The sequence below is a fragment of the Ischnura elegans genome, chromosome 10 (assembly GCF_921293095.1).
Source record: "Ischnura elegans chromosome 10, ioIscEleg1.1, whole genome shotgun sequence".
In the NCBI taxonomy this organism is placed as follows: domain Eukaryota; kingdom Metazoa; phylum Arthropoda; class Insecta; order Odonata; family Coenagrionidae; genus Ischnura; species Ischnura elegans.
In genome coordinates this window covers 5,848,098-5,869,329 of record NC_060255.1, presented here as the reverse complement: position 1 = coordinate 5,869,329, position 21,232 = coordinate 5,848,098, and the positions used below count along the sequence as shown (strand labels likewise).

At 36.8% G+C, this 21,232-nt stretch overlaps 1 protein-coding gene across 1 annotated transcript in view; it reads right to left on the bottom strand.

The window, feature by feature from the left end:
• Positions 1-11,890: 11,890 nt before the first annotated feature.
• The window catches only part of LOC124166601 (importin-11), a 43,688-nt gene continuing 34,346 nt past the window's right edge, over positions 11,891-21,232 (bottom strand). The window contains exons 13-19 of the mRNA XM_046544193.1: positions 19,923-20,002; positions 18,097-18,254; positions 15,466-15,562; positions 15,225-15,382; positions 14,992-15,084; positions 13,991-14,132; positions 11,891-12,334 (exon numbers count right to left, since the gene is read on the bottom strand). Coding sequence (XP_046400149.1) covers positions 12,230-12,334; positions 13,991-14,132; positions 14,992-15,084; positions 15,225-15,382; positions 15,466-15,562; positions 18,097-18,254; positions 19,923-20,002 — 833 coding nt within the window. The 3' untranslated portion in view covers positions 11,891-12,229. The remainder of the gene's footprint in view (positions 12,335-13,990; positions 14,133-14,991; positions 15,085-15,224; positions 15,383-15,465; positions 15,563-18,096; positions 18,255-19,922; positions 20,003-21,232) is intronic.

Sequence of the window (21,232 nt, the reverse complement as noted above, 5' to 3'; positions counted from 1 at the left end):
TAAAATTCGTACAGATGGCCATCTTGGATTTCAAAATACCATTCGCCCTTTACTTTGTAAACTCACAACCTGTGAGTGCCAAAAATGAAGCTAAACTGCCTCAAAAAGACTAAGTTGTCGATTAAAAGCCATACTCACGAGTTCCGTTACCCTTTGAGAAAAGCCCTCTGGTCTACCAGAGAATTCCCATCGTTGCGTAAACGCAACATTATTTACAACAACCATATTTATACCAGTAACGACGAAAGTTCGTGACAAAAATAAACATTATGAATAAAGAAACTTAGAACTAAGAGAAAACATTACCTCTCATAATATTACTCAATAAATCCTGGTAAAAAATCATTTACAATTTGTAGTACTTCAACGCTTCGAAAAAGGCAAATTTCGAAGTAAAATAATAATTATTATTTTAATGAAAAATTTTACAAAAATAACTGAATAAGAACGAAAGGCACTTCAGAAATTCAGAAAACCTGAGAAAAAATTATCATGACGCAAAGGTTTTTTCTTATAATTACGATTCAATAATGTTGCGTTTACGCAACGCTGGGGATTTAAATCCGGGAGGGGTAATGCTTTAAATAGCCATATTAACTCGATGGAATTAAGTTTAAGTGGGTGGTCTGTGGGGGGAAGGGAGGCCAAAACTGAAACATTGTAGCAATCATTGAATTGACGCCGATGAGTGGCCGCATGTTTCGCCACCGGGAGGGACGGAAAGTGAGAGGAAGTGCATGATGCCCTGTGGTTGTTGATCCTTAGGTTAAGGGGAGTTGAGGATTTGCCTATGTAAAAGGAGGGACAGTGTTGACATTGAATAAGATAAACTACATTCTTGGAAGTACAAGAGACCGCAGGGGATGGTGGTAGACAGGAGACGAGACGACTGCGGGGATAGAAGGAGGGGTAAAAATTGGGCAGGTCTTGCATCTAGGACGACCGCAGGGCGAAGATGTACTATTGGGAGTAGTGGATGACTTATGTAAGGGGTTTTTAGAGCGGAATAAATCTGAAAGGTTTGCTGGTCGTCTGAGGGTGATAGTAGGGGGTTTGGGAAAAAGATTGGCTGTCGACTTATTATTTTTTAGAATAGGGAAAAGGTCTTTAAGGATAGATAGCAGGGATTTTATTCCAGGAAAGTATGTGGTTCAGAGGGAAAGGCCACGTGGTTTGTTTCTATTTTGCAAGGTTCTGGGGGGCATCTGTGTTTGAGAATTTTTTTATACAGGAGGGACTCTGGGTAGCCTCTCTGGAGGAGGGAACGGTGAAGGCTGCGAAGAAAATTATTTAGGGCATCAGAATTATTACAAATACGGTGGCCTCGAATGGAAAGGAAATAGGGGAGGGAGCATTTATTGTGGAGCAGTAGTGCTGTGGGGTGTTGGGTGTGGAATACCCGCCAGAATAAGCGGTAGGTGCGAGATTAATAAATTGCGGAATTTTAAGATAAATGGTTCAAAATGGTGAGTTTTACGGCTTTCAGAGGGATATTTTATTAATCATTATACTATTCTATTAGTAATATCAATCCTATTAAGTAAAATGGATAAAACTTAAAATTTCTCTGAGCTCTGGGGGGGGGGGGTTTATCCCCCGAAATCCCCCTCGCTACGCCACTGCCCCCAATCATCTGATGTAAGCAAAAGTCGCCATATTTTGGTTCGCAAGGGGTCATTCCATTACCCAGCCCCATTTTATTACCGGCACGCCGCGCTGGCGTGGAAGCGGCACCCATGAATTACGTGACTCGTTGCCGTTTAGGGGAGGGGATCTGGCCGAATCTCACCCAATTTCACGAGGGGTTAAGGGGGGAGCGGTCCTGGCAAGTATCACGTAATTTTTTTTCCGAAAGAAGCAGTGTAAATTTACGATACTAGTAATCCTAGATAAAAATAATTAAATAATCAGCAACAAATCTAAGCATATATTAACGTATTAACACTGAAAATACGCATTTTGAAAAATCCCATTAGAGATTAGAGAGCAGTGGCGAAGTCAGGAATTTCGTTCGGTGGGGGGGTCTCCATAAGTATAGGGGGGGGGGTTAAAAACAGGGTACTAACAAAGTGGAGGGTTTTAAACTAATTTTAACACTTTTCATAATAGACTCCATTTTCTAAAGAAATATTATGTAAATTTATAATTTTTCAGTATTTCATTATATTTTATGATGAAAAAATAATTGTATTTTTATATTTCGGGGGGGGGGGGGGGTCCGGACCCCCCACCCCTGGCTACGCCACTAGATTAGAGGGATGGGGTCGAGCCAAATATCACGATATCTCACAAAGGGGGGGAGGGTCCTAAAATCGCCAAAATTACCTAGTCAAGTAATTCATGGACACCGTCTAAGCTCTTCACCGATTGGCTGACTTTTTAACGGCCAAATAATTTAACTCCCTGGCACGGCTATACCATCTACGAGGAACACAAATATGAAATAAGACAATTTGAAGTAAAACATTTCCTTCGACTTGTAAACATTATTTTCATTGGAATCATTGCACACAGGCCCAGAAATAGGTCGGGGTAGAGGGGGCACCATAGGCGGCAGATTTAAGGGGGCAGCATTCTTTGAAGTTTCTTTCAATATATAACTTTCCTAATTAATTACTTGACAATTATTATTAATTTATAGATTACTAAGCAATGATATTAATAAAATTTTTGAACAGCAAACATACAGAGTGAAACTTGAACTGCTACATCTCAAAAAAAGTAGCTTACGGATGTATTATATTTTATTGGTGGGGGAGGGAGTGAGAGGGGATCAGGGGAAGCGGCTGGTGGGGGAACTGATCTTTGCCTAACTGGACTCCTAGTTCCTGAACTTCCTCCACAGCTGACTGCATCGCCACCAGATGGTATAGAAACTTGTGAACAGAGCATTAAATAAAATATACCAATGGCAAGCGGAATTCCATCATTCTACACAAAAAAATTGAAAAAAAAATAATTTTTCAAGTATTCATTATTAAGAATGATTAACTGGAAAAGAGTTATCTGCTCTATTCTGTATACAATCTTCATTGGAGAGTATGTAGGAAATGACTAGGTAATACCAGCAATGAAACTCAAAAGCCAAAATGGGTTTCAATGGTAAACCAAATAACCAAATGGGTTTTATGAACTGAACCTACTGACGTAATGACTAAATAGGAAAATTAATGAGGATAGATGTTCCACAAAGCTGTTATAATTAGATATTGAAGACTTTTTTTCCAACTTCTTACTCCCTTTAATATGTAATACCAGATTTGTAGGTGTGAAAATTAAAAAGAATGATCGAAGCAGATGATTACAAAAGCAAAACAATGAGAAAAAGCTAGACTAGTGTGAAAACAAAACAAACTCAACTAAGTATGAACAAATCACTCAATGACTATAAAGTTAATACGTACATGTCTCTCACAAAATCATAACTTCGTTCATAAACACCATAATTCCTTAAACAAGGCAGCTAAAGCATTTATGAGGAGAGGGTGTTCACATTGAGATGGGGTGAATCTTGGGGGGTTCACTATTAACAACCTTTATGACTAAGGCCTTGAACCAACTAACTTACTTGATTTATTGAAGAGGATTAGAATTTTAGACAGATGTTTCCCAGTCTTTAATTTTAAACAAAGATAGTCTCACATAACTGTCAGGAATAATAATGCAGATTTTCAGAGTAAACACAATAGAAAATTCAACCCTTTACAAACATTAATATTATCACAAGTTCTTCGTGACCAATCAATGCCACAAAAAATATTTAGAACAGTTTATTTGATTGAGTTTCAAACTGTGGTGGGCTTCAATAAAATCAGCCCCTCATAAGTATATAAGGCATTCATAAGAGTCCTTTAATTTTCACAGCATCCCTACTTGTTATATAAAGTTTGCAATGTCTTCAGAGGCAAATCACTTCCTAAATCCAACAAATAGTTCTCAAATAAACACAGTATTTTAATAAACAGGGTTATAATAAAAGAATGATGCAGTTTCAGTAATTCATAGCAAAATAGTAGGAAGAGGTGGCAGATATTTTTCAGGGGCTGCCCGATCCCTGCCTTGAGGAGGCCAATTCAAGTGCAGCGCTCTGTCCGTCATATGGGACGTTCAGCATTGGTCCCCTTGGTGCCTTTCATTAGGAGTAAGCCAATGCTGACGCTGGATTTCTCTCTTGATGAGACACTAAGGGTACAAAATAATGGAATTTATTATGTGAAAATTTCAAAAAATTTGAGACGAAAATTTCAAAAAATAAAAAAGGAAAACTGTAAGTATCTTATCTTTTCATTTAATTCATGTTCAAAACTGCACCATTATTTTATGGCAAACCTGTATATAAAGGGAATTACTGTTTCTATACTTTTACCATTAATATGCAAATGCAAATAATTTTGTAGCATTTCAGAATTTAAAATTGCCTCTTTGCAGAGCATTAAATACAGTTATAATAACTCCAGGCTATTTTTAGGCACTTCACTACATCATCCACATCAACAGAGTAACATGTGCAATATAAGAACAAATATATGATTCAGCAAATGCAATGTCTCCTAAAACAGATTTGATAACAAACAAATGCAGGACATATATGTAATTACCCCTGGTAATCTGACAATAGAATATCCATTGTATTATACAAACAGAAATGTGTCAATATTTGAGAGAGCTCACGAAAAACAATCCTCACAAATTAAAAGTCACCAACGGAATAGGTTAATAGATATTAATTTTAACGAAACACAGTACCAAATGCAGTAAGAGCACAGCCAAACATAAATGAATACCTTAAAAATGAGGGTGAAAAATTGTAAGAAGCATGCTCTTTGCCCACTAAGTATGAAAATAAAACCTAATGGATTCATTATGGGGCCACCCAAAGCATTGACTGAACGCTGGGTGACATAGCCCAAAAGTTTTTAATCATAATGACGAGCACCCGCAAAAGTTTTAACGAAGAATCCTAATGGATTCCTTATAAATTGATTAATTATGCTCGTATGCATTTTTTTATTCTTTTAACGCAAACCACATTGAATTTTTCTTTTCGAGCTAACTGAATTATTATGGGTACATAACATGTTCCACGAATTCAGAGAAGTTTTAAATAAACAGCATGCATGTAACACATGAATATTACACACCCAAGATATAAAATCAACTTTCGTAGATACATATATCAAAACACAAGTGCAAGCGAGAGAGAAATTTGTTCGGCATTTCAAGTAACCCATGCATGACCCCGAAAAATTAATTCTATTTTATGTCCGGGAGAGAGCTGAAAAATTGATTGCTTATTTCCATATAAATCTTACGATACCAAAATATTTGAAAGAAAGGACAAAGAATTTGAACATAGCAACAAAACAACACAATCAAAACACACAGATTTTTAATTAATTTTCATTGTCGGGACATTTTAGAGGAATTTTGCAATGACTCAAATGCGTTTCCCAGATGAATACACAATAATAAAAATAGAACATGAATTTGAAACATAATGAGAGAAATAAAACACTGAATGGTAAGCAGATATCAGAACACAGAAGCAATATAAAATGCGCACTCCTTTACAAGTAACTGCTCAAACATTTTACATTCTCACTAAAAACTAGAGTCCCTAAGTAACAGTAATATGTACTTTCGAAAATGAAAGAATAAAATATACCTTCTTAACACACAGACATCAGGCAGTCTCATAGGAACAATGATACAATCATTGGCAGGTTACAATGCCATTAGATGCAATTGAATTTGCATCGAGTAATCCATTTCACATATCTACACAAAATCTAATTAATAAAAATGTGTTAAATTTCTCTCAGACCTGCAAACATGCATGATTCGACGTTCTCCTCCAATGAATTGGAAAGCCAGCTCTCAGTGAATTAAAGTGAGCAAGAGTAATTACTATAATGATACGTTTAAAAGGGAGATAGAAACAGAAAAAGTCATGAAATGCAACATGTCTGAAAGGATACATATTAAACCACATTAACTGCAATGACCATAAACAACACATTAAAAAATATTTTATCATTTTAACCTTCCCCATCCACCAAGGAACTTCAATGAAAGTGAAGCAGTCACAAACATAATGATTATAACACGCCCACAGTCTTGTTTTATCTTACTCATAGGAAAAAATTATCTTCACGTAATTGGCCTGCCTGAAATATGGCACATCTTAACCAGTATCACATATCCAGGACTTAAACATGACTTATGTACATGAAAATTTTTTGCTAAAGATCATTCTTGAGTCAGGATAATTTGAGGAAAGATCGTCATGACCTGAATAGTGGGAAAATCAATGCATGCACTGAGGGTGTATTCAAACAATTGGCGATTTGTTTAATGCATAGAAATATCTCGAAACTCGCTCATCAATCCAATAATTATTATACACAAGAAAAGTAAAAGAATAGGACTCTTAAAATGTATTCTCTCTATCATGTTTCCAAGCTTCTGGCAGCTAGACATGATACAAAGAAGGCCAACAATGCAATTTCTCCTTTCTCCGTGGTAACCCCAAAACAAAAGCTCCAAGTAAACAAATGGCTTTGCAATTCGCCACAACCTCAAATTCATTGACATACTCGGGAGTAAAAATGTCAAAAGGGACGACTGGAAGGTCAGTGAATGTTAGAGACTGACCATGTCCCACTCCAAAGCAATCAGCTCAACTCCTACTATTGGCAATAAATATATACCCACCAATGTCCAGAAAGTCCGCCACCAAGAGTTGGAAAACAGAATACAGCAACAAATAATTTATGCTTAATTAAAATGCATGTGCATAATTCAAAGTCCGAAATCACTGGAGATGGCCAATAAATAGACTGAGAGTTGATTGAAGTAGGACTATCCACTGAAGTCCCCTGCACTATAATTTAAGATCACCAAAATGGCATTAACCAGCATCAACAGGGGTCTGTGAGTAACAGGTGGACACAAGTATATTGATGAAGCTTTAGAAAATATTTCAGCAGCATATTTCAGCTTTATATATAATGTTGATATAATTTTCAGTTTGCTAATGCATGGAATTCCAAATGATATAACATTACATACAGAGTTTAATGCAGAGAAAGGCAACCAATACTCATAAAAACTATCATTAACAGACTTACCTCAACATTCAGATATCAGAACAAAACTTACTTATTAAAGAAAATTTTTATTAGTAAATTTAGAGGTGAATTTGATTGTATTCATTCAGAGTTATTCCTCTTTTACACCAACTATTAGGTTTTAGCCCGCCTCTGTATTGGCAAAATGTGCACAGATTAAAATTATTCATGGAATAGACTTAAATGCAAAACATAAAACCAGGCAAGAGGTGAGATTAAAGTTCTGATGGTTACACACAAACGCCGAGGGCGAAGTCAACATTACACCATTTATTATATCAACGTGGTGCCAATCAAAAAGCTCTTTCAAAAAAGTTTTTAAACTAAAAGAGGTTTCATGCAAATGTTGAAAATAACTGACGGTTGTTAAGACTAAAATATTTTGTAGCCTTCATTTCACTTTTAGATATTACATATAACTACAGCACACGTGATGCCACAACAGAACTCCACCATCTTGAAAGGGTTAACTTGAAAATACCTAACCTCATGACAATTAAAATTCTGAGTAAGTTAAGAGCCAAGTTGAATTATTTTCTCATAAGTAATACATGCCCATGAATAACTGCATACCTTCGTGAAGTTTATAAATCACGTGATAAATCAGTCCAATATCAACTACATATAACCTCGACTAAAATGTGCATTTTTTACTCTATTGCCAAATTCTGCAGCCGAAATATTGAAAAATATGCAGGACTGTAATCATTCAGATATTTCCAACATTATAATTTCACAAAAAATAATTTGTGAGACTGAATTCAAGGATTTGACAGCTTCTGAAACTGGAGAGAGAATGCAGAAAAATTTTAAAAAGATGACAATGGGCAAGTGTTTGAGGGAGACTTAAAAGTGTAGTGAGCGAGTGAAATTTGGAGTGAAACCGGAGGAATTGTCACCCCAATTGTTCACCAGATCATTTAGTTAAAGATCGTTAGCATCATCCTCTCAACACATGCTATTCCACCTTTTCTCCAAACAAATTCCTCAGTACAAACTTACATTATCACCTTGGAATTCTCTGATCAAATACAGCACACTTTTGTAAGCATTTGCCTGGATCTCAAACGTGAAGCCTTACACGTGAGAAAATACTGAGATAAATTCAAATTTGAGACACAGGATAATGTTTACAGGTATGCATAGTAATAAAATATTTATTCAGTCCATATCGAAGTCCAAAGCCTCCTTTTGTGTCAATTGCAATGAATGATAATGAAATTAGCATCATAAGTCTCCCTGGGGTTTGATTTAAAATCCACCAAACAAGCTAAGCAGAATCATTGACTATGACGTTTGGGCCCGATAGCATACCTAATCATGATTGCCACAAATTCAACATAAATAAAAATTGCAGCAAGAGTTCGATTCACATTGCTGATCAATGAGTAAATTGGACATGCAATTCAACCAAACATAGTCATTCTTTCATGCAAAATAGAACTAACCTCCATGACAGTATCTTGTTTGTAAACATGTTTCTAATTGAGGTAGACCCCACATTCTACATATCCTCCATGGTTAAAAAATAATTTTAATGGCACCATTACAATCCTGGTGAATCCCACGAGGTATCCTAGCCAGTAATCGCAAATGGCTTTAAATAATAAGTATTATGTATTCAAATATATTAAGCAGTTATCAATGCTGCTCTTTTAATCAGTGAATAACACCCTAGAATAAATCAAATATGTAGTACACTATTACTCTTGACTTTATAAAGATTAAAAGTTATAGTAGTCTTAGATAGTACTATGTACTGTTATGTGAAATTGAAACAAACAGAATTATATCATTTCTAGATATAAATATAGGTCTTCCACCAAGGAAAGCCTATGCAGGTCAAAATTTTCAATGGTTGAATGTACAGTGGCAAAACGCACACTTGACACACATTATCATACCCTGTAAAATAAAAATGAAAACTAAAATATCCAGGCATTTAAAAATTCCAGTACATATATGCATTGGCTAAAGATATTTATAGCAAAGGCAGCAGAGGCCTATACATTAGCCTCCTTAGAAGGGAGGCTAATGTATAGGCCTATGTATATAATACTAATAGCTCACTATATGTTCTGCGCAATAATCATGATATTTATCTAAGATAGCAAAGAAATTAAAACGATTCCAAGAAGAAATTTGTTGAAACTTGTAGCCTTACTACAATGAGGACAATATTGATCAATAGGTTAAAGGATCGGAAATGTGGGCACTGAGGAAGGACGATAAGAATAGACTGGAGGCATTGAAGATGCAGTTGTGGAGGAGGAAGGAAAAGTGGACGATGATGAAGAGGACTAGATGATTATTAGTAGTGGGCGTAACTTGGTGTAAATCATTTATCGTAGGAATTGGAGAAATAAAAACTTTACTTTTTCCTCATGGTGATTTGTGATCGACCATGGCTTTGTTACAGCGTAACATTATAAAGGTGTTATTATAAAAATTATGTAACGAAACCATGGTTGGTCACAATAAATTGCCATGTGGAAAAAGCAAAGTTCTTATTTCTCAAATTCCTACTTCTAGATGAGATACAATGGAGACAGGGGGTTTTGATGGAGCGAGAACTGAGCAGGGAGATTAAGGATTAGACGAGAAGGGGAGGGGTGGGTTGGAAGAGAATAGGCTGTGTTCATAGAATGAGAGGGAGCACTCCTCATTGTGAATTGAAAGGGGGAATTCGTGTGAGAGGGGAGACAGGCCAGAATAATTCACAAAATTCCCTAAGTAAACCAACCTAAACCAGAAAAATACTTAAATACATCACATTAATTGATTATTATAGCTCCTGAGACTGAAAACAATATTTCATTCACTTGGAAATTCATTGCATTGAAATGTTACATCCTGTAACACATCTAGGCACTGATAAGGAATTGAGCAGATTAATCAGCTCAGTCAAGGGATACAGAGTGCTCACAATATGACCAACATACTTATTCATGATCAATTGATCAATGATTGATTTGAGTCCTAAGCCAATAGTGACAATTATTGCTAAAAATTCATGTTGCTCACAGACCCCAGACAACACCGTGATCAGTAACTTATGATGCTGAGAAAGCAATGACTTGAGGATGCATACAATAACTAACAATTAGAGATGTGCGAATAGTATCCGCGAATACTCGAATACCTCGAATATTAGAAAGTATTCGATATTCGAGGTTTCGAATAGTTATGCGAAAAGCACCGCCTCGAATACCTCGAATACTTTGAATTTCGCGTCATACACTGTCGCACGCACGTCGTTGGTAGTTGACTCGGAAAAATGTAGAGAACAGTAGTCATTTAGTGCTCGCAGCGCCGTTTTACGCAAGTTGACGAATTACATCAAATTCGTGGATTTTAGCGGTGAAAAGAGTTCGACGAGGGGAACCGAAAATGGTCGGGTGAAAAAATCCGAAAATCCCCGATTCCCCCCACCAGGAGAACCTCAGTGCCGTGGGATAGCAACCTTAGGGCATTTCCCACGATCCGCTATCCCCCTCCATTCAGCACTCGCCTCACCCACTCTGACGCTTTCCTCTTCTCCGAAATCAAACAAAAGGTCCCAGCTCGCGCAGGGATCGCATTACGAAGACCCCTGCTTCGAAAAAAATATCGAGTTACGAGAACAATAAAAACGTGTTTCACGCCCTCCCCCTTTTTCTCACCCACTGACCTTTTTCTGGCTACCTGCTTCGAAGTTCCCCATTTCTGGAGGTCAACTGCTGTGTGAGTACCGTGGGATACTTACATTAGCGCATTTCCCAAGATCCGGTATCACTCTCCATTCAGCACTAGCCCACCCCTCTGAGGATTTCCTCTTCTTCGAAATAAAAAAAAGGTCACAGCTCGCGCAGGGATCATATTACGAAGACCTTAGCTTCGAAAAAATACCGGGTTACACGAGAACAATAGAAACGTGTTTCCGGCCCTCCCTTTTCTCCCCCACTGACCTTTTTTTCCTACCAGCTTCGAAGTTCTCCATTTCTGTGGAGGTCAACCGCTGCATGAGTCATCTATTAGCACAAAAGGTGTCTAAGAATGACTTTCGTCAATTGATGTTACACCTTTATTGAATTGAAATATTAGTAATGTGCGCGTAATTTCAAAAAGAATAAGACCAAACACGACGTATTTCTGAGTTTATTTAAGCATTTTACGCAAAGAAATAAATGTCAAAATACGACGGAGACTTAGCATCAAATTAAAATCATTAGAGATTAGTAAATCAAAATTACTCCCCAAAATCTTGTGTTGCCTGCTGCATAGGCAACCGAGTCAAACATTCTAGCATTCATCATTTAGTATTCGAGGTATTCGAAATTCGAGGTATTCGAATATTCGAGCAATGATTTAATATTCGAATTCGATATTCGAATTCGAGAAATCTGCTATTCGACCCATCTCTACTAACAATGAATCAAAACAAAATATCAATTATAAAAATAGGTAGGAGGATCTACTAATTACAACATCTCTTTCGAAACATACAAAGGGGGGAAAGATACCTACTTTTGAAACTTCCACTGCATATTAAAAATATGTCTCCAGTCTGATACTCATGGAGTCTCATTAGATCAACAACCTTTACTGAATAGTATTAGGCACTCGCTATATAAACTCTTCCCAATTTAGCAATAGATATAATGAATATGTATTTCATGAACATAGCTGCCTTTTCATTTCAAGGTATATAAGAATCAAGGTTAAATTTGAAGGCAACTGTCACCGTTCAAAAAAAATAACATAAATAAAAAAGTCAAGGCTTACAGACAAAATATTTTATGAACCATGAGGAGAACATCAGGGAAAAGTACACATCTGTTGTTCGATGAAAGCACAAAGAATAGGAAAATAATTCCCTTAGCAAATTTTTCACTCAACAGGCATTTCAGTAGATTCCTTATAAAACATAAAAACAATTGATACTCTTGAACAGGCAGCAAATATGAGCTTGGAAAGAAGATAAAGTCCTTTTCCATTCCCATCATCACTAATGTGTTCCGAATAACAAATATTCGGATAACTGATGAACAGCATAAAAATTTTATGCTAGCAGAAGTGCTGGTAGGCATTTTGAGATAAAAGAACTATCCAGCATACATTCACAAAACTATGTACTCTTTCGTCTGCTCCATAGTTTCCACGTCAACAGTCTGCAACAAATCCTCATACTGCACACTGCCAAGCTGATTTTTCAACTCCATGACCTGGAAGGGTGATTTTCCAATTTACATCAAAGGATTATGCAGTAAGCAGTCATATGAATACGAGCAGGTTACCCAAAACACATATTCAATAAGCAGCCATAATTGAAATGCCTCTTCATTACCAGTAGACCAAACAAATGTGTCAGCAACACACAAGTTCCAAAGAAATGGTCAGTTTCTCCCTCTCAAAATAAAGCAAACCAAGGTAATCCAAAGCCCTGGTTCTCAAGAACCAAGCATCTGCGATTCCAAGACGCACCATGCGCAGTGGCGTGATCCCAGATAAGGGAAAGTGGATTTTGAGCCACAGCAAGACATCTGAAACCATATACATTGTCAGCCACCACTCTTATGATCATGATCCACTTCCAATACTTTGGAGAGAGCTTACACGGATGCAACTAACGTGAGATCGCACCATTATACACATCACTCAGCCACTGATGGAAACCAGAGTTAAAGCTCGGCTGTTTAACAGTAATAATAATTAGGTATTTAAGTAAATGAAAGGTCGTAGCACTTTTCCACAAGAATTTTTAATGCGTACAACGCGTTTCGGCTCACTGAGCCATCATCTGGTACAAGACGCTTGAACACATGTGAAGATCCCTTTTATACCCTTGAGAGAGGAGAGTATTGGAGAAGGAGAGGATTTGACATCTTTGAGGATTGGGGGGGGGGGGGTGGGACCGGGTGTACAGAGTATAGACAATGGGGAAAGATACAACTACGGGATGTGGAGAACCCACGTTGGAGGGAGGGTTCTGGTCATAACTGTAAAATGACGACACGTGCGGAAGACCATAGCAAAACAGGAGGAGGGGGTGTTGAGAAGAGTGAAAAAAAGGGGGGCTTAGGGTAAAAAGAGGCCGCGTGTCTTTTGAAAGTGAGAGGAGTAAGTAGCGACGCAGGAAAAAGGCGGGGCCTTTTTCCTGCGTCGCTACTTCCAACGTGGGTTCTCCACATCCCGTAGTTGTATCTTTCCCCATTGTCTATACTCTGTACACCCGTTCCCACCCCCCCCCCCCATCCTCAAAGATGTCAAATCCTCTCCTTCTCCAATACTCTCCTCTCTCAAGGGTATAAAAGGGATCTTCACATGTGTTCAAGCGTCTTGTACCAGATGATGGCTCAGTGAGCCGAAACGCGTTGTACGCATTAAAAATTCTTGTGGAAAAGTGCTACGACCTTTCATTTACTTAAATATGTCTAACTTCCACCAATTGAAGCCTGAATCTGTTGAACTTAATAATAATTATCTCCAACAATAATACTACGCATATATTTCCCAACAATAAGGGAACCAATCCATCAGTGGCAACAACCACCATTATCCACATGAATTTAAAATGCACACGTCCAATATCTAGTAATTATGTATGTACGGCACAATGATCCTTTTAATGCCAACACTATTTTTGGGAAGGGAGACAGGCCTGGATAATTGCCAAAATGCCCCACAAAAAACCTCCTTAGCTGCAGCAATACTTTAAAAAAATAAAGTGCATACATACTACAGGGCTCATGATTAATGCTTGATTTCACAACTATACAAGGTCAAAATTGCTTATTTTGAAACAAATAAAAAATTAGGAAGGTGTGATTTCCACCATAGCAAATGGAATTTCTATCGGTAGACATTAATTAGATTCATACCTGCTGCTGGAAATAGTCCCTCAAAACAACAGTATGCACTGGATCTTGAGTGGCTAATCTCTTTCTTCTCAAATCGTGCTCCGTATGCTGCTCCACTTCTTCATATTGAAACGATCCTGATGAATCAGAAATCATTAAGGAACTGAAACAGAATGAATTGAAAACATCAAATCCTTTCTGCAATTAAAATTCTGAATTTACTTCAGAAACTACAAATCAACACTCAATAATGAAATAGTGAGCATATAATGAGCCCAGACACGGAATGCAGGACGTGAAGCAAGACGGAAAGGAAAAGTAAACGTAAAAAAAACTACTTACGAGTAACAATATAAATTCAAAGTTCTAATTCCTTATCTGAGCATACAAAAGGGATGAGCACTTACAAATTAAACCATTTGCCCACCACAATCAACTATTGCTGGACATGAAAAATATCCAATTCTACTCCAAAATTGAGTCCTATTCAACAACGTTTTCAACGTCTTTTCAAGGGATAAGGGACACTTCATTCCTCTGTTTTTACAGGGTGCTTTTTTGCGAACTTCATTGAAATACTATTTAGTAACAGGCAAAGCGCAACGACTGGGAAATGGAGTGCTAAGGGTTGAACATGAATACCAAATAAGATGCAATTTCAATGAGTACTATTTATTATATGTATTATCCAAAATAATAGCAAAAAAAGGAAAAGTTGATACATAATTTTTATTGCACTTCTATACAGTTTACGGAAACTAATCCTTACCAAATCACTGTACGAAAGAAGTGACTTTGTAAGCAGTCATAAAGTCATAACAGGAATGGTATCAGGCCCCCCCCCAAAAAAAAATGTTGTCCAGGGTAATCAATAAACATTAAGTGTCAATATTACACATTACACGTCCATGATGAAAGATTATTGGAGATAAAATATATCACATCATTTCCTATTTGGACGATAAATTTAGACATAAACTAAAAAACAAGGAAATTCTCTCAATTGTTTCTACTTCACTTACTCTAATTGGGCACCCATCTCATCAGCCTTTATTACATCATTAAGAGCCTCGGTAACCTTGAGCAATATTCCACAAAATTTTTCCAAAACCACCCTACAGGGATTGTAAAAAGAGAGACATTTTTAGAGCAAAAACCAAAATTATAAAGAAAATTAAGTGTGCAAATTTAATACCAAAGAAACAAAAATCCATGTCACAAATAGTTTTCCATGGTTGAGATTAAATGCACCAACCTTGAGCCAGCAGTTAACAATGATGATAAAGCTAATCCTAAAAGCTTCCTCCTTTCCAACTGTGTGACAACATCCATTTTATCAAGCCAAACATCCATAAATTTATCTAGCACCTGTTCCTGAGGCAAATTTGCATGCTGGGACACTTTTTCTACCATCTGCAATTCAAAAAAAAACATTTAAAATAGTTGATGCCTTGAATTTAGGATTCTGCTTTGCTATTTTCTCAAATAAAACTTACCTCTCCAAAAACATTCCGAGATCCCAAAAGAACTCGGGCCACAATAGATAAGTATACCGACATGACCATTGGATACTCCTCCCCTTTATGCACAGCCCTGAGAAGAGAATGAAATCAATACAGGAAAAAAAATCACCGTGATACTATAATTAAAGAAAAGAAATGAATACTTTATTATGGCTAACATAACTATTCAACAATTTGCCAGTGTGATTCAAAGAAGACCAAATACTGGAGAGTTTTAAGTCAAAACTGAATACAGTTGGATCCGGATTTAACGTCTTTGCATTTAACGTTTTTCCGCATTTAGCGTTTATTTTTTTGGGTCCCTATTCATTCCCTATTAGGACAATGTAAAAATTATCCGTATTTAGTGTTTCCGCATTTTGCGTTTTTCCGCATTTATGGTCGTAAAAATTTGTCCCAGTCAAGATTTTTTTGCCCGATTTAACGTTTTTTCATGACGGTTCATCCAAATCTTCGAACTTATGCTCATCAACAAGAACAGTCTCATGAAAGTTAACCAAGAGTCGATAGAATCTACCGGGGAACGCTTCTTCAACTGCTTTCTTCCGCGAGCACAGCGCTGCGACCTTCAACTCTCAAGTTGGGTGATTTGTCTTCTCGTAACGTTTCGCTCCCCTTCTGATCCAAACACCAGGCACTTTTTGTATCAGATCCGATCTAATGGAGCAAAGTCGTTCCTTAATATCCTCGAACTACCTTATCCTTCACTTCTTGAACTTGACTTCGATGATACGTGACGACTGATGACATGAGTTATCCTCCGAGGGCCGCTACAATAATGGTTTTCTCGTTATGTTTTCAATTGATGGCTTATGCCCCTTTCAACTCTACTCCTTACAGGCAGTCTATTATTAGCCCAATATTTTTCCAGTCGGCTACTTTCTCTTTTCAAAAGAGGAGGCCCAATATCAATTGCGCAGTTCACTAGAAGATTCTTTCTGTATTCCATTCCAAGGTCAGTTTCCACGGAGGAACAGCGAAAGAACAGAGGAAGTGTTTCCCCTGTCATGACCGTGAGTGTGAGAATTCTTTCCCAACAGAACAACATTATTTTACATCGTAATTTAGATATCCCGGAGCCAATTTATCGACATGCGGCTGGTTGATATCGCTGTCGATTCAAAAATATTTATCTGGTGCTAATTAATGTCAAAAGAGATTGACAATCGGAGTTTTGACGAACTATCACGGACCATGACTAAATAAATCGCTCATGCTGGAAAAAAATCACCGCATACTCACGGTAGAATAGATGAGCGTGGAAAAATACGAAAATCTGGCAGGTATCCCTTGGTGGTTGACTTCGACATCATAGCCCTGACGAAATTACCAAACTCCAGAGGCACTGACAATTTTTCGGATGAAATCCAGTTCTGTTGAAGATTAAACCTTTTCACTTAACAGAGTTTAGCTAATCGTTATTCAAGGTCCAACCAAATTTTATTAAAAGCTGCCGAGAAACAAGGCGAGTCGGAGTCAAGGTGATCAGCGTGCCGCGTAAGAACTTCTCCCGGCTCCATACGACCTGCATAAGGCCGCGGATATATGACAACGAATCTGGTGTTATCATCGAGTTGAATCACCATCGACTTGTACGCATACTAAAATAAGATTCTACTTTTTTGGATGACCTCGAAATCCAAAATGTGCGCATAGGAGGCTTTTTAAAAGCTCATAAATCCCTTGTTTCGCCGAGGCAACAGAAAACGTTAAGTTGGCAAAATTCCAGGAAACCTCCCTACTAGATATTTGGTAGTTGAGAATTCGGGATTAGCGATCTTCTGCTGTCCCTTTATTTCACTCGTTCCTCATGATTTTTCGAGTACCTACTAACACCTTTTCTTATTATATTAGAAATGCTATAGTCACCTACATGTCACTTTTACAGAAAAAATTCTAAATTTCATCGAGACCACTGAAATATGCATAAAAATGGAATCACTAATGCCCATAATAATAATCTGTGTGGGAATGCTTTTAAGTTGATGTTTATTATAATTTTCTTAAAATATTTCATTAAACATTTGTCATCCTCTCATTACTTATTTTTACTACCAATTTTTTTAGCTGATTCCTGAAAAGTATTATCCAACCTTCATAGGGCAGAGAACATTTCATTAAAGAATTTTTTGCTGCATTCAGCACCTTTTAGTTACTTATAAATAATATTTTTTATTCAGAAAAAGCCATTCCAATCATTACAGACCCTAAAACCTGAAAAAAATGGCAGGTCCTCATTTAGTGTTTATCCGCATTTAGTGTTTTAAATTTTGTCCCCCCTCAAAAACCTTAAATCAGGATTCTACTGTTTATACTTCCTTAAAAATTGTTTTCATAGGAGTATAAATGATTGATGTCAACTGATAATGCTGTGCTATGTTTAATCTCAAATGCCACTTCAATGTCGTGTAAATCTTCTGAAAATATATTGTGTTATGTCCATCTTAAACTACTTTTACAGGTCTTAAACATTTACTTACAAGTCTAAACGACCAATAATAATGATACTATCACTATAGTTTTCCAGAAAAATGGATTGCATAAGGAGAGACTCAGATCAAAGTATTGTAATGCAATGTTGCAATCTACATTTACTTCACTTACTCGAATATTCGAGGGAGCATGGGCTTCAGAAGCTCCATTGATTGGGCAGGCTCTGCCCTCAAACATAATTCAAGTAAGTGCATTGTCATCACTATGCCCTCCGCCCTCATGTCAGACAGCATATCATTACATGCACTCACAACTGTGGCGCCATATTCCTGTAAAAGGATAAAATATTTTTTTTAAGAATGCAGAATAAAACTATACGTGCAATGATACATTAAAAAATACATAGTTCCAAACTAAGTACATATTAAAGTCACACTAAATCCCAATTCCTACTTAATCAAATTTAAAAAGTTACACTGGCAAAGGAATAATGTGTGAAAAAATCTACATGGTTACAAGCTAATGCTCTAAGCAAGGGAGTCTACTGCACAGCGATAAAAAATTTCCAGATATCGATTTTTTCCAAGGGTATTGCTTTGTTTTCAAGGGCGATATATCCAGCAATTAAAGTAAGCATTCTTGGTTTGTCTGTGCATAGGGTAGAAATAATAGACCACAGATATAGCTGTAAAGTTGTCATGCTAAGTGTAACATCTAGAGATGGCAACAACTTGTAACGAAACATATATGCAAGTTACCCAAATACAATGAGGTTAAATAAACCATTGACACATTCTGTGAGACTTCTGTTGATATATCTACACATCAGGAAAAAACAGTATAGACATCAAATTAAGATTCACACAAGGAAAGACAAAAAGTTCATTTAGGGAGAGAGGTTAACAGGATATGCACCAAATGTGTCCAACTCTGTAGACAATAGTTTCATCAGCAATAAGTTCCATATCTTAAGGGAACAAGAGAAAAGACCGCTCTCAAAACATGATATAGTAACAAGATTTTATTACAAAATAAAGACCACCAGCCTTCTATGCAAAGCAAAGGGCAGAATTACAGTAGGAACCCAATGCAGGGTGTACCAAATTAACTGCAGCTGTGGCAGTGCATACATCAGGTTAACATGCCAAGCCCTAAAGATATATGGCTATAAGAACACCAGAGAGCTGCAAGAAATCAACAACTGTTCATCTCAGCCATATCTGAACACACCTGGAGAGGGTCCAGTCACAATATTGGTTATGGCAACGTAGGAGTTATTGCCAAGGAAAGGAAATACTACCTACGAATCATTAGGGAAGTGTAAGAGATTATGAAATCCAGGAACATCTCCAACAAGGAACACAGATCCTCAAACTCGTGGGAAAGAGTGCTCAAACCAATTAGGGAGAAAAGAAAAATGCCAGAGAAGATGGACTAAGGATGGTACCTATCACCTAAAGATACGTATGAAAGACGGCCGATACCACCACTCTACACTTTATGCAGCTCAGCTCTATAGAAGTAGCTATGGAGCTCAATTCCGGCAAATCGGTTGTCTACAAAGATGGATACAAGCAGTGCATATTTTGTACACCTATGTATCTGCCTAATATTCACCAAACTGTGAAAGCCTACCTCAGAATTTCAAAATGTAAAACATTACTAATAATACCAGAGCCAGCACAAGTAGCTTAGGTTCAAACAAATCAATTCCAAACATACATGTAAAATGGACTACCTAATTTTAAACCGTGGTACAATTTATGATATGTATTTCTTGTATCTATGATGTATAGGTATTCAAAAACATTAGGTACAACCAAACTTTGAGATAATTAGTTGAACTATAGTCGATACAAACTAATTTGATAAAAATTCTTTTAACACACCACAAAGAAATTGCTGAGGCACAAGAATTCCAAAATTAATAACAAAGCTCAAAATTAAAAACTTATATGATAATGAAAAACTACTAGTACTACCCAGGGATACCATACCTTTAAAAAATCATTTGGAGCAAGAAGTACATAAGCTTGAATAATATAGAAACACGTACGAAGATTTTCAGAGGAAAATTCTGGAAATAAAAATATTCAACTTGTAGTTCATAGTACATCACTAAAATCACATGGCACATCTGAGACACTAATAAATATAAAAAACATGAGAACATCTGTCAACCTAAGCAGGTCTCAGACAAAATATATACACATGCAAGATTTAGCAACATTATTGCATAATAAATTACAAAAAATTAAATAAAAAGAACTTATCCTCATGAGCAATAATCATGGCCAACGACACAGTCAACAAAAGTCAGTGAATCAAAAACCAGCACTTTTTAATTTCTGACTCCTAAATCTCTTATACATAAAGCCAGCTTAATGTAGTCTCATAACTCTTTTTCTGACCAAAGCCAAGTACCATACATGTCAAAATATATTGGTGAATTCAATTGATTATTAATAATGATAATAATATTTTCTTTACTGCTTACAGGGGTCCCTAATAATAAGCAATTTAATATAGAACAGTTATAAAATAGGAGACAAAACCACCAATGCCCTAGATACCGAGGCAGAACTAGAACCTTCACCATGGCAGGCAAGGACTTATCCCTGCAGCCACCAAGGCTGGCAATTAACATCTCAAAAAACAAATTAACATGTAGCTCTGACTGCACCACAGCCTTAAAAGTGTTATTAATTAAATAAACCAAACACTTCAGGGGCGGTCTGGGGTGCTTGGGGGCCCTCAGCTGGGGCTCATGATGGGGCCTCCCTTAAGAAATTACTCCTTACCATGGGTCCTACCTGAGAAAATTTTAGGAATTTCCATGCCTGGCAATGGATTTTGATGCTATTCTGGGTGTTAAGAACTAGATAAAAGTTAATGAAAAAAGCAATTTCATAAGAAAAAATATGTACTGTCAAAAGTGAAAATTTCACAGCTTACAAAATTTAATAATGTATAATGATTCAATTAATTAGTGAATTTTTTCTTTGAAATTGCCCCGAAATCTAAGAAACCCTCAAAATAACCTTTTCAAACAACCCATTCAAAAACGCATCCGGTTCTCTTTTATCTTCAAACACCTTCATTTTATTAGTTTTTTATTTAATCTTTTGACACTGAGTATTTTGTAAATAAAGCAGCCAATAAAAATGCAGAATTTTATAATTGGAAAAAACCTAGAGTTAAACTAATCTGAGTATTTTTTATTATACTTTTCATATTTGCTTCAGGGTTAATGCGAGTGTTGTGGGCGCCCCCTAAGGCCCTCTGCTATCGCTGACCACCCGACCTG